The 14,716-nt window shown below is 38.8% G+C and overlaps 1 protein-coding gene across 1 annotated transcript in view; it reads left to right on the top strand.

The window, feature by feature from the left end:
- The window catches only part of gaa2 (alpha glucosidase 2), a 68,856-nt gene that overhangs the window by 9,682 nt on the left and 44,458 nt on the right, over positions 1-14,716 (top strand). Inside the window, exons 3-4 of the mRNA XM_028813911.2 lie at positions 1,439-1,584; positions 5,984-6,149. Of these exons, the coding sequence (XP_028669744.2) occupies positions 1,439-1,584; positions 5,984-6,149 (312 nt within the window). The remainder of the gene's footprint in view (positions 1-1,438; positions 1,585-5,983; positions 6,150-14,716) is intronic.

Below are 14,716 nucleotides of genomic sequence, written 5' to 3'. Positions count from 1 at the left end.
AAGAAATATAATCCCTCTAGCATGCCCTGGGTCTGTGGGACGTGCCCGGAGCAGCTCTAGGGGGAGAGATCCAAGGGGCATCCTTACATCATGCCCAAAACAGCTGAGCTGACTCCTCTCAATCTGGAGGAGTAGCAACTCTACTCTTAAGTCCTTCCTGAATCGCTGAGCTTCTTCACGCTATCACAGTGTATGAGCCCACTCACCTTGCAAGGAAATCTCATTTCTGCCGTGTATGCTCGCAGTTTCATTCCTTCGGTTGTTACCCATAGCTCATAAGTATAGGTGAGGACAGGGATATAAGATCAACCAGTAAGCTGAGATTTTTGTCATTAGACTGAGCTCCCGCTTCACGACCCCAGACTGGTACAGCAATCACAGAACATGTGCTGCTGCTCAAATCCACTTTTTGATCTCGCCATCCCTTTTTCCGTCACTTGTGGAGCAAGATAATGAGATGCTTAATCTCCTCCACTAACAGCTCCTCACCTGGAGAGAAAAAGCCACTCTTTTCTGAGAGAGCACCATGACTTCAGACTTGAAGGTGCTTATCCTCATCCCTGCCACTTCACACTTAGCAGCAAATTACTCAAGTGTGTACCAAAGGTCACAGTCAGATGAGCCAAAGGACAATATTATCTGCAGAGAGCAAAGGTGCTACACCTAGCCTACCCAACTGGGCACCTACACCCCCTCTGCTGCGCCTTGATATCTTGTTCATAAAAACCACAAACAGGAGTGGTGACAAGACACAGCTTTGCTGGAGTCTAACACCCACAGTGAACAAATTCAACTTAATGTTAAGTATTCAGACTCAGCTCCCATTGCATTCATATAAGGAACAAGTAGCATACACAAGTGGCCCTGTTACCCCATTTTTCAGCAGCACCCCACATAACACATGCCAAGGGACATGACATGGTCATATGCTTTCTCCAAATGCATGAATCACTTGTAGACTGGGCTGTCATGGAAGCATCGGCGTGCAAATGTTCTTTCCAACTGAAATTGATTATGTTGGTTAAAAACAATTTATAGATCCTAATCCATTAATAGACAAAAGCATTCTTCTAATTTTCAGTGTTTCCCAGACACCTGTTGAACTTTTTTGTTTTTCCTTCAAATGATTTTGTTTAATTATGTATACAAATGCAGAATTTCAACTGCATATTTTATAAAAAGCTAACTTTTTAGACATGCAGTAATTGTAGGCCAACAGGAACCCACAGAAGCACACACAGTAAATGGATGTTTGACTTAAATTTAATTTTAACCAATTGTCTTTTTTTCTTTTTGTTGAGTTGGGTACAGTATATTGTATAAAAGTCTATAAGTTAATTAAAATGTTGGTAAAAGTCTAGTCCCTCTGGCTAGCCCTGACATGAACAGCTTTTTTGAAACATGTTAACAATAGCTGTCTATTTATTTATTTATATAGGTAACTGACTCCAGCAGTAAACGTTTTGAAGTTCCCATTTCTGTCCCAAATGCTACAAAAAAGGCCATCGGTCCAGAATATGTTGTGGAGTTTTCTAAGCAGCCGTTTGGATTAATTGTTAAACGCCTGTCAAGTGGAACTGTATTGTAAGTTGTAAGAGTGTTTTTTACATTTGTCTATAGGGAAGGTCTTCTCTAATGAGATTATAAACAATGTTTCTTGTTCTAACCTTTTCAAATTTTGGCGAACAATGGTTATAACAGTCACCCACTACATTTTTATTAGTACACTTAACTGATTGCTTGACTGATAACTTATTTGAACCACCATCTACTAGGAAGGATGACTTGACTACATTTCCACTTCTCCAGCTCAAACAAAACAAACACTTCTCACTTCACTTTCTCTCTTCCCCTCTCTCATGAGCCAGGCATCCTTTTCTTACAAGTAAACCTTCTTCCTAAAAACCATCTCCTAACTTTAGATCAAATAGGACTTGGCTTTGAACTCCTGACCCCTGTCATTTCTGGCTAAGCACCAAAATCACTTCCCCTTTTCAAGGATGACTCTGTTTAGCTACAGAGACATCAGGTTAGTGCTCCCTCTAGTGGCTTTTGGTGTCTTTGCAACCTTGATCCTTGCCTGGCCTTTACATGGTCAGGTTTCCAGGCGTAATTCTGTCTGTTTTCTTAAAATGACAATATAGATCAAATTCTGTTATAGCGAATACCGATGTTTTGAAATTTTCAGAATAACAAATACATTTTGTTAGCCTGGACAAACGTTCATACAACATCATGTTGAATTAATTTCATTTTAACAAAATGAATATTTCAGTGTAATGAAGTTTTTTTTATCAAAAAATGTCCACAGAAGGTAATAATGTGATGCAATAAATACTTAATGCCATGCCTACACTTTCCACGCCAAGTCTCAGGAACCCTACAACAGGCTGTCTCAGAGAAAGAGACAGTCTCTTAACGAAGTTTCCGGTCTCCGAGAGGCTTTACAAGAGTGTAGGCACAACATCATACAGGTATAGCCGAAGTCAAAGTTAGCGCTCAATCTAGCCTCTGCATGGGTAGTCAGTTGTGTTGTGTGCGGATATTGTACTGTTTGAGTTTCATAGTGCTTCTCAAAGTTTTCTTTGAGATGAACAAAAAAAAGTGAAAAATGGCTTCAGTTTACGCTGAAAGATAAATTAACAATCCTAGAAAAGTTTGATTCCGGAATGAAGAAAAATAACATGGCAAAAGTATTCAGAATCACACCTTCATCTTCATCTAACCTCTCGTTTTCACTCTGTATTCATACTGTACTTGTATTTCTTTAAAAAAAGAAGTTACATCTAACGTCTCATTTTCAAGTAAAATATTTTTTGCAGTTCAAGAAGCGCTGTTTTTTTATACAGGTATTGTCAAGCTTGGCTTACAGAGTTGCACAAGAAGGTGAGTCCAGGTTTTCAAGGAAAATACATTTACTTCATTACTATATAGAGAAAGCAGGTACAGTCTCAAGACTTCATTCCAAATAGAAGCTCTTAGGAGCCGCAAAACGGCCAATCGTCCTGCGTTAGCTCCCATCTTCACATCACAAGAACACCAGTGTCTTTGGTTTACTGTTTACCAGATGCAGCAGAGCAGCTATGAAGCTGTCCTTGCGCCACTGCCATTATAGATGCCAACCCTGGTCACAATAGTATATGTATTATCCCCATATTCATTGTAATGAAATTTCAGTTATAATGAAATATTTTTATGGTCCTATGAGTTTCATCATAATGGGATTCCACCTGTGTACGTCTTCCATTCAAAGACTATCTGCTGGAGAACACTGATCTTCTACATAAAAGGACTACATTGTCAACGTTCTTTAGCTAGAGATCATGTACTTCCACTTAGATGCCATCTGACTTCTTGCCAGCTCTCCATGTTATCTCCATATTATCTTTCATTCTATCTGGTTCCTTCTTAGGTTTGACTCATGAGGTGGCAATCCTCCCACCCTGGCAGACACATGACCAAGGAGTGGGTGGTATGGCCAAAAACCTCTATCAGAATGCTTTTAAAAATTAGATACAAACATAATGTATTTGTGTATACTTTTAACACAAAATGTGTTTATTTAACAAAGAACAGATGTATTCATGATTAATTGTTCACCTCTTATAATTTGGATCACTTATTAACTTACTTAAATGGATTTGACATCAGGTATTCACCTTTTCATCGTAAATTGATAAAATCTCAGCTTCTCTCTCACTGAGTCATGCTGCCACTGAACAAACACAGGACAACACTCTGCCTTTCTTGTCCTCCCTCCCTCTTTCAAATAGCCAGCTTTAAACCTATAATCCTTTGGCAAAAGTCATGGTGGATGGGAGATAATACTGACTCACCAATCAAGGTGGGTCGCATATAATTCTGGGTAATATTCTTAAAGGTGTAGGTCCACTTATTACACACGGCGCCACATACAAATCCAAACTCAAAGACTGTGCCTTTAAGCCACTAATACACCAACATAAAATCACGTTTCCCTTTTTCTTTGCATGCACAGATTTATACATTTTCTGATATGATATACTTTACATTTAAATTAGTTTTCAGGTCTTTTTAGTGAACATTTTTTCCAAAATGTTCACAAGCAGAATTTCATTCAGTATGCTGGATCAACTGGTTTATGGCCCACTCCTAGAATGATTAAAACTATCTACCCCTTGCAGACCCTGCCATCCACATCAACATGTAAAGGGCCTCTTCTTTTATTAACGGGGATCATTAAACTGAGTGAAAATTTGTCATGGAATTTTAGCCCTGCTCAGTTTAATCCTAGTGGTATATTTACCCCTTGTAATCTCTTTACACCATATAATATTAAAGTCCAAAAAGATAATTTTTGGCTATTGGATCTTTTTGTAGTTATCTTGCTATCTAACTTGTTTAACTTTACTCTATCAATGAACATGAATTCCTCTTGTAATAATAACGCTCCTACTTATTATTACTAAGTAAACATCTAAAATTAAACAAATATTTCACACAAGTATTTTTAAAGGAAGAAACAAATGGAATGCCATATGTAGAAGTAACAACAATAGATAGATAGATAGATAGATAGATAGATAGATAGATAGATAGATACTTTATTAATCCCAATGGGAAATTCACAATCTCTGAGTTACTGGATTTTAAATTAGAAGAGTAAGATGTGCTTCAAGCCCTAATATGTTAGACTAATAAAACCCCTGAACCAAGTGGATTTTTGCCATTTGTATTGACAAAAATGAAAGATGTCATCTATAAACTCTTATTACACATATTTGTGCAGTCAGTTGAGAAAGGAGAACTAATGGAGGACTGGAAAGTTGCAAATGTGATTTCATTCTTCATGAATGGAGACAAACTGGAATCTGATAATTACACACCAATGAGTCTTCAGTACCATGCAACAAATTAGAAATGCACCTATATGAAAATAATATACTAAATAACATTCGGCATAGGTTTATGACAGGAAGATCCTGCCAAACCAGTCGTTTAGACATTTTTAACAGGCCTGTGGAATAGTTGATAAAAGCAAAGTATACTTTAGTTAGACTTTCAAAAGCCCTTTGATATGATCCCACACCAAAAATCAATTCTGAAACCACAAGCTGTAGGCATCAGAGATAACCCACAAAACTGGATCTCAAGTTAATTAACCAGCAGGAGACAAAGAGTACAGATGAATGAGGAGAATGCTCCTCAGTGGAGTCCCTCAGGGTCTGTCCTTGGACCGTTACTTTTTCTGATGTATATTAATGACTTTGATAATGGTAAAATTGGTAAACTTGTGAAATTTGAAGATGACACTAAAATTGGAGGAGTGACAGGCACTAAGGATACATCAAAATAATCCAAAAAGACTTGGACAAGCTTTAGAACTGAGAAAATACTTGGAAAATGTAGTTTAATAAGTGTAAAGTTCTTCACATGGGAAACAGGAAAGCTAATTATAAATACAAGATGGGAGACATCGTCCTAGAAGAAGAAACCTCTGAAAAGCATTTAGGGGCTTATGTTGACACAGCATTTTTATCATCTAAGCAATGTGCAGAATCAATTAAAAAGGCAAATAAAATGTTACAGTATATTGTTAAAACTTTTGAATATAAATTGATGGATGTTATCTTCAAACTATAGGCCTACAATGCAATAGTGAGACTGCATCTGGAGTATTGGTCAAAAGAGACCAATGTCAATGTGCATTTAAGACTATAGCCAGGAAGCACTTCTTTAGGCAAAGAGTTGTTGGAATCTGGAACAAACTACTGAGACACATACTGTAGTTGAAGCTGAAACCTTCACAATGTCTAAGGAGTATCTGGATGAGTTAATGGGAGAGCTCAGCTATTAGCTAAACAAACTGGCTTGATGCAGTGTCGTTTTTTTTTTCAGATTTGTTATGTTCCTATATATCTGTTATTTAGAAGATTATGCAGAGAAATATACTGCTAAGCTTGCATTGTTTTAATGTTTTGTCTTATTTTTTTATTCTTTTCAGAATAAATACAACCGTGGCCCCATTATTCTTTGCAGACCAGTTCCTCCAGATATCAACCATTCTGCCATCCCAATATATTTATGGGTTAGGAGAACACCGAGCTGGCCTTCTTCACAGTGTGCAGTGGAATACCTTAACGTTTTGGGCAAGGGATGTGCCTCCAACGGTAAATGAACAACTTATTTAGTGTGTCTGAAAGCTGGTGTAGCTTTTTTACTGGGACTCGTGCACTGCAAGTGCTGGTGTGGTCCACCTCTGCTTTTGTAGGATTTTTTTTTCTTTTAGTTTTGGCTTGTTTTTATTCTTACTGTTCTGTAAAGACTGTGGTAGCTGGTGCCCTGCCCAGGGATTTGTTCCTGCCTTGCACCCATTGTTGGCTGGGATTGGCTCTTGCAGACCCCCGTGACCCCGTGTTAGGATATAGCGGGTTGGATAATGACTGACTGACATGACTGTTCTGTAAAGATCAGAACATTAATGCATCACAACTCTGGATCATTGATTGGCTGAAACACAGAAGAAAAATGAACTGTTGATTAGGATGTAAATTGTAGTTTTACATTATAACATCTCCCTAACTTAGATGGTTTACATTTAACTCTTCTGTGGAACATCCAATACTGGACATTTCTTATTTTCTCTGAGCACTTGTATGTGTTGTTATATAAGCAGTCTCACTGCTGAATTTATACATCTTTATATATAATACTCTACAGTGGCTGTTCGTTTGTCTGTCCAGGATTTTAAATCGCCTGTAGCTCGCAAACCGTTTGAACTATTGATCTGAAATTTGGTACACATAACTACATGACGTCTACTGTACGCTTTCGGGGTGATGATTGACCTGCAAGGTTATTCCTCTTTTAATTTTTATTTTATTGTAGAGTCAACTCTTGGCTGTGGCGGCGCATGCGTACTGGCGCTATTCTCATCCCTAATACCTTCGCCATCACTTCCCCTACCTCTTCATATCATAAATCATTCTTGAGGCAGATTGAAGGCTTAAGTGCCAGTTTAAGTGAAAAATTAAAGAAAACGTACTAAGTAATTGCAACACAAACACTAACTTAATCAGTTTTAACGGGAAAAGATGCCGACAAAAGAAGAGAAGTAACAGCAAGTGCATCCACCTCTGAGCAAATGAATGCTAAAAATACGGAGAAAGAGTATGAAAACTATGAATGCTCAAGTCAAGTGTATTCACTGCACATTATCATGCAGTGGGCCGTTACTGGTTAGTACATAAAAGTAAATATTGGAAAGGTTGTCATATGTGAAATATTTATATTGGTGCGCGTAACAACATATAAAATTTATCCCTAAAAGAAGTGGAGGTGGAGTGGTGGTTAAACAACATTTGATATTAATGACATTATTTGAATTAATGATATGCAGTGTTACTTTCAAGCATCTCCATTACCTCCCAGCTGTCAGTGCCAAGCCAGAAGATTAAGCAAAAACCAACAAATGTGATGAACTGAAATGTGTATTGCATTTCTAAAATTATATATTGCCTATATGTTGAATATGCCGTATATATTATAATTTTCAGTAAGTTGGATTGTTGGGAGACAAAGTCAGAGAGGTGAGATTTCATTGGTTTGGACATGTGCAGAGGAGAGATGCTGAGTATATTGGGAAGAAGGATGTTAAGGATAGAGCTGCCACGGAAGAGGAAAAGAGGAAGGCTTAAGAGGAGGTTTATGGATGTGGTGAGAGAGGACATGCAGGTGGTGGGTGTAACAGAACAAGATGGAGACGACAGGAAGATATGGAAGAAGATGGTCTGCTGTGGCAACCCCTAACGGGAGCAGCCGAATGAAAAAGAAGAAGTGTGCATGTTTATCAGTTGTTCCTCCATGTACTTGATAAGGTGGGGTGATTTAGTTTGCTGGGCTAAGAACAATTTTGTAGCTAAATACAATGTGACTTAAAATACTAAAGATATATCCCCAGACGTAGTACCACACATCTAGTGATTATAGGTTCAGAGATTTTTAACAGTTGTGTACAGATCAGAAGCTAGTGATTCATCATTTGCTTACATCCAGCTAGTACCACTATCACCACGATAAGTGATACACATTTATTTCAAAACCAACATATAATGCTAAAATGTGTTTATCATTTTTATTTTAAAAAATACATTTATTTTTCTTCATGTCTAGTGTGGTTGATGGAAGGTTTGCAAGCTGAAATGTTGCCAACCCGATCGTCTCCGTTTAATCAAATGAGAATTGTAAACAAAACATGCGCTTGATGGTCGCAAAACAAATAAAAATCAGGGTTTCCTTTTAGGAAACTTTCTCGGCTAACCAAGCCTGCTTTAATCGTTGTAGGAAGGAGCTCTGTCCTGCAGTGCACTCTTCTTTCAAGTGACAGCTTCTTCCTGGAACCATCTCAGTGCTGTGGAGGGAATAGAAGAGCATAAGGTTAGCGCCAGCACCCCATTTCGACTCAAGGTGGTAGTACATACTTCAGAAGAGCCCGGAGGATGATACACTGACCCGCATGCATGTACGATGCACAGGACACACTGCTCATGTCTTGTCCAGATCTCAGACACAAGGGCAACTTCCCCAGATAATATTTTAAAAATTTTTATCATATTTCTTTTGACTGTATTTAAAAGTTTTGAAAAATCTTTTAAGAAGATACAACACATAATGTCTCTTAGACAAATGTAAAAACTAGTAGCAGTGAGTGAATGAATCTGTTTTAACCCATCAGATTCACCAGTATCTAAGGTGATGCCTAAGGCTTAGATGTAAGCCTTGAAGAGTCTGATACTTTAATATTAGAAGAGGTCAGAGCATGTTGTGCGGCTATAGATGAGCTGTGAGCCTGGTTGGTCATTGTGCTCTTAAACAACAATGGTTGCTTTTCATCATTGTCCTTGACTCTGTACAATGTAAGCCTCTACCAGAATATAAAAAGAAATGTAATCCAGAACACATTATGACTCGATTATTGGTTTTAGAGAATAGATCATGCAATGCAATACAGTCATATGAAAATCTTTGGGAACCCCGCTAAATTCTTTGGATTTTTGTTTACCATGTCTGATGTGAGAAGGTCCTTCAAAAAGGTCAATCCTCGCAAAGCTTCGGGACCTGATGGCATCCCAGGCCGTGCCCTCAGGGCGTGTGCTGACCAGCTAGCAGGTGTGTTCACCAACATTTTCAATCTCTCCCTGAGGCAGTCAGTGGTCCCCACTTCCTTCAAGGCATCCACCATCATTCCTGTCCCAAAGAAACCGGTGGTCTCCTGTCTGAATGACTATCGCCTGGTTGCACTGACATCGGTCATTATGAAGTGTTTCGAGCAACTAGTCAAAAGTTACATCTGCTTCTCCCTCCCTGACACGCTGGATCCTCTCCAATTTGCTTACAGAGCAAACAGATCGACAGAGGATGCCGTTGCGCTAACAATAAACACTGCCCTCACCCACCTGGAAAGAGGAAATACATATGTAAGAATGCTGTTCATAGATTACAGCTCGGCATTCAACACCATCATCCCCTCAAAACTCGTCTTGAAACTTGACGACCTTGGGTTGGGGACGACCATCTGCAGATGGATTTTCTCTTTACTCACAAACAGGCCCCAGGTGGTGAGAGTCGGCAAACACACATCCTCATCACTCATTTTAAACACAGGAGCGCCACAGGGCTGTGTGCTTAGCCCCCTCTTGTATTCCTTGTTCACCCGTGTCATCAAGTTTGCAGATGACACAACCATCATAGGCCTTATCACTGACAACGATGAGACGGCCTACAGAGAGGAGGTGCTGGTATTGAGTAATTGGTGCCTAGATAACAACTTGTCTCTTAACGTCAGCAAAACCAAGGAGATGATTGTGGACTATCGAAAACAACAAGGCAGAGAACACCAGGCCATCTACATCAGCGGCATAGAAGTTGAAAGGGTTAACAGCTTCAAGTTCCTCGGAGTAAACATCACCAAGGATCTCTCGTGGACCCTTCACATAGACACTGTGGTCAAGAAAGCTCACCAGCGGCTCTACATCCTGAGGAGGCTGAGGAAGTTTGGCATGAATGCCAACATCACCTCAAACTTTTACAGGAGTGTGGTCGAGAGTCTGCTGACGGGCTGTATTACCGTCTGGTATGGGAGCTGCTCTGCCAGCAGCCGGAAATCACTACAGAGAGTGGTGAAGGCAGCAGAGCACATCACGGGCAAGAGTCTTCCTGCCACTGAAGACATTTACCTCCATCGGTGCTTGCGTAAGACAAGCGGCATCATAAAGGACCACAGCCATCCAGCACGCCAGCTGTTCTCCTTGTTACCGTCTGGCAGACGATACAGGAGTCTGGCTGCTCGGACTACAAGACTTAAGAACAGCTTTTACCACCAGGCCATTCGACTCCTCAACAGCAACACCTGAACACTTACATACATTTACATAACATCTACATTGCACTACATCTACATTGCAATACTCACACACAAACTGTACCTGCACACACTCAGAATACTGACTGGAACATGCATCTGCACTTTATGGAATATGCATCTGTACTTATAAAACATTATCTGTGCAATAACTGTCATTTGTACTTGCTGCTCATTCAACTCATATTGCTCTATAACTTCTTTTAAAACATACACATTTTATTTTATATGGCTTGTCTATTTTTAACTTGTAATCTTTTTTTAAGCTTTATTGGATTTAGGCTGAGTGACTTGTTTTTCTCGTCATACACATTTCATTGTATGTTGACCCTGTGTTAACCTATATATGACAAATAAACCTAAACCTACCATTGGCTGAGCTTTCAAAGTAGCAACTTCCTTTTAATATATGACATGCCTTTTGGAAACAGTAGTATTTCAGCAGTGACATTAAGTTTATTGGATTAACAGAAAGTATGCAATATGCATCATAACAAAATTAGGCTGGTGCATAAATTTGAGCACCCCAACAGAGACATTACATCAATACTTAGTTGAGCCTCCTTTTGCAAATATAACAGCCTCTAGACACCTCCTATAGCCTTTGATGAGTGTCTGGATTCTGGATGGAGGTAGTTTTGACCATTCTTCCATACAAAATCTCTCCAGTTCAGTTAAATTTGATGGCTGCCGAGCATAGATCATCCCATAGATTTTCGATGATGTTCAAGTCAGGGGACTGTGACGGCCATTCCAGAACATTGTACTTCTCCCTCTGCATGAATGCCTTTGTAGATTTTGAACTGTGTTTTGGTCATTGTCTTGTTGGAATATCCAACCCCTGCGTAACTTCAACTTTGTGACTGATGCTTGAACATTATCCTGAAGAATTTGTTGATATTGGGTTGAATTCATCTGACCCTTGCCTTTAACAAGGGCCCCAGTCCCAGAACTAGCAACACACATCACAGCACAGCCCCACAGCATGATGGAACCTCCACCAAATTGGACAGTAGGTAGCAGGTGTTTTTCTTGAAATGCGGTATTCTTCCGCCATGCAAAGCGCTTTTTGTTATGACCAAATAAGTCAATTTTTATCTCATCAGTCCAAAGCACTTTGTTCCAAAATGAATCTGGCTTGTCTAAATGAGCATTTGCATACAACAAGTGACTCTGTTTGTGGCGTGAGTGCAGAAAGGGCTTCTTTCTCATCACCCTGCCATACAGATGTTCTTTGTGCAAATTGTGCTGAATTGTAGAACGATGTACAGATACACCATCTGCAGCAAGATGTTTTTGCATGTCTTTGGAGGTGATCTGTGGGTTGTCTGTAACCATTCTCACAATCCTACACATATGCCGCTCCTGTATTTTTCTTGGCCTACCAGACCTGCTGGGTTTAACAGCAATTGTGTCTGTGGCCTTCCATTTCCTGATTCCATTCCTTACAGTTGAAACTGACAGTTTAAACTTCTGAGATAGCTTTTTGTAGCTTTCCCCTAAACCATGAGACTGAACAAACTTTGTTTCCAGATCTTTTGAGGTTACTTTGAGGATCCCATGCTGTCACTCTTCAGAGGAGAGTCAAAGGGAAACACAACTTTCAATTGACCACCTTAAGTACCTTTTCTCATGATTGGACACACCTGTCTATGAAGTTCAAGGCTTAACGAGCTAATCCAACCAATTTGGTGTTGCAAATAATCAGCACTGAGCAGTTACATGCATTCAAATCAACAAAATTACAAGGAGACCCACATTTTAGCACAGACAGTTTTTCACATTTGATTTAATTTCATACAACTAAATACTGCTTCACTAAAAATCTTTGTTCAGAAAACACCCCACTACTCAGATGTTCCTAGGAAATGAAAGACATACCACTGTTATCTTTTTTGTTGAAAGTAGAGTAAATGTATTATGCAGGCTGAGAGGGGTTCCCAAACGTTTTCATATAACTGTATCTACAGGGCATAATCAATTCTACAGAGCTCAAAATAAACACAATTATTACCTGTAGTATAAAGAACATATTAACAGTTTGTACTGAAAAAACATGCAAAGATGGCAAGTACAAAAAGTGAGAATTCTAAATCATTACCTGCGCCTACAGATTTTGAAAATAGAGTTTGCAGGTATAATCAGTGATTAACTGGGATCCTGGAGGAAAGAGAAAATGGAAAACCAAGCTAATTCATATCTGTATTTTTCACGTAAACCCAAATGTTATTAAGGAAAATCCAGAAATTGATATTGCTTAGCTGGTAAACATTTTTTTTTGCTATTTGGTACACTGTATTAATCCCCGATAGTCTTTTCACATGACCTTTAGGGGTCAGAGCATAGGGTCAGCCATTGTACGGCACCCCTGGAGCAATTTTCAGGTTAAGGGCTCTGCTCAATAGAGTAGTATCCCTTATGGCAATGGGATTTGAACTGGCAACTTTCCAGATACCAGCACAGATCCTTAGTCTCAGAGTCACCACTCCGCCACTTTCTTGAGAGATTTCTTGGCTGGCATACTCTTTTATGAAGGCAACCAGGTCAGCATTTTTTTTTTCTGATTTTAAAGCTGATACTGCAGGAATGATATCTTCTTGTGATGCCATTATACAATGGCAAAACATGCCAGGAATACACTATACTACATTATATACCCAGCTGCAAAGAGGAGTAATAGTTCTGTTTCCGCCTAGCTTATTAGTGACTGGATTGTATTTGCATGGAAGGCATGTGTGTTACAATTGTAATTAATTAAGTGTCTTAACTAGATAACAGTCATTCCCAGAGTGCTAGTGTCAGCAGCCTTGAATGAACTGGTGAAAATAATTGGAAAGTATCTAATATTGTAATTACGCTGTGAAGTGCATGGGGTCATCTCATGTCTTATGTATTTAGAGGCAGACAGCATGAAAAAGTTGTATTAAGAACAAAAGTTTAACGTTACATTCTTATAACCTACTTTATCGGCTATAGAGGTGAAGGGTGAGACACTGTGAACGTGAAGATAATTACACAGAATTTTTATTAAACTGAATTATGAGTCCCATTCTGTGAATACTGAGGCTCAACCTGCTTCACCTTTGTTCAAAGCCCAAGTCAGCTAACACATCTTAAAAGATGCCAGCTATATATTCTCTTTTTTAACATTGTTGACTTTGAATCACACTGGCCTCTGTGCATCTTCAGGGGAACTGTAAATTGCCTATAATTAAATTAACTTTAGTCTCCAGGCAGTCTTTTCTGCCATATTTCATGCATCAACACTAAATGAGTTACAGTTTAAACATATGGAAAATAATGACAAGAGAAAATTACACAAACCATCGCAGAAGCAAAAAGATACCAGTACTTGTTGTGCATGGCCCTCTAAATAGGTTAATTTACAGTATATTTTTGAATAGGAACAGTTTAAATATCGAGAAGTGCTGAGAGTGACAGTGAGTGTGTTAAAAAGCATAAGCCAGTCAGAAGTAGTTAGCTAGCATGCTATAGTGAGGGAAAGTGGAATAACTAGATTACCAATCATTACTGCTAGATAACTGCTTGATTTACATGCTGCCTCTGGGTATAATTTTACACCAGCGCAAAGTCTCTTTTCATTGCTTTGCTGAAAGAAACACAGATTTATTTCCAGATCGCCCCAAAAGAACATGTGGAGTTATCACAGGCCACCAAATTCTTGAGAGATACCTGGTTCATGATGAGATAATCTATTCTTATGGGTACTCCATGCCAGATAAAAAAAAAAAAATCTGGTTATACTCATATTACTTTAATTGGCTAAATTCCAATATCCTCCATAGTTACAAGCCTAGCTGTTGTGCTTGACTCCACTCTTTTTCCCATAGACTATCTAAGACAGCTTTCTATCACAACAAGAACATTTCCATACTCAAATCATCCCTGTCAATTCAGTGCTGAGAAGGGGGTAAATGCTTTTACATCATCTATAGTTTTAAACTTTTATTACTAAAGCTGAAAGTTTTGACATACTTCAAACACAGATCAGATGAACCCATAATCATTTCTCTAAGCAACATCTTTTAAATACATGCTAGATTTAATACAGAAGTCATAATTGAACCTGGTAGTGAAGTGTAGCATGGACTTCTGTGCTGAGTTTGCAAAACAGATTTTTATGTGTTAAGAATTGAAGGACAAGAGTACACTGTATGGATGTTTGCATCAATGTAGGAACCTTTGCAAAAATGTCTAATGTAATGCTGTGGAAAAGAACAACATCTGCTAATGTGACACAAAGGTGCAGGATAAATTAGCATGTTTGGCAAATGCAAAATCCCATTGAACTTCCAT

Source organism: Erpetoichthys calabaricus, chromosome 11, assembly GCF_900747795.2.
Source record: "Erpetoichthys calabaricus chromosome 11, fErpCal1.3, whole genome shotgun sequence".
Lineage (NCBI taxonomy): Eukaryota > Metazoa > Chordata > Cladistia > Polypteriformes > Polypteridae > Erpetoichthys > Erpetoichthys calabaricus.
Note: the sequence above shows the minus strand (reverse complement) of the source record. Positions and strands in the feature narration are given on the sequence as shown.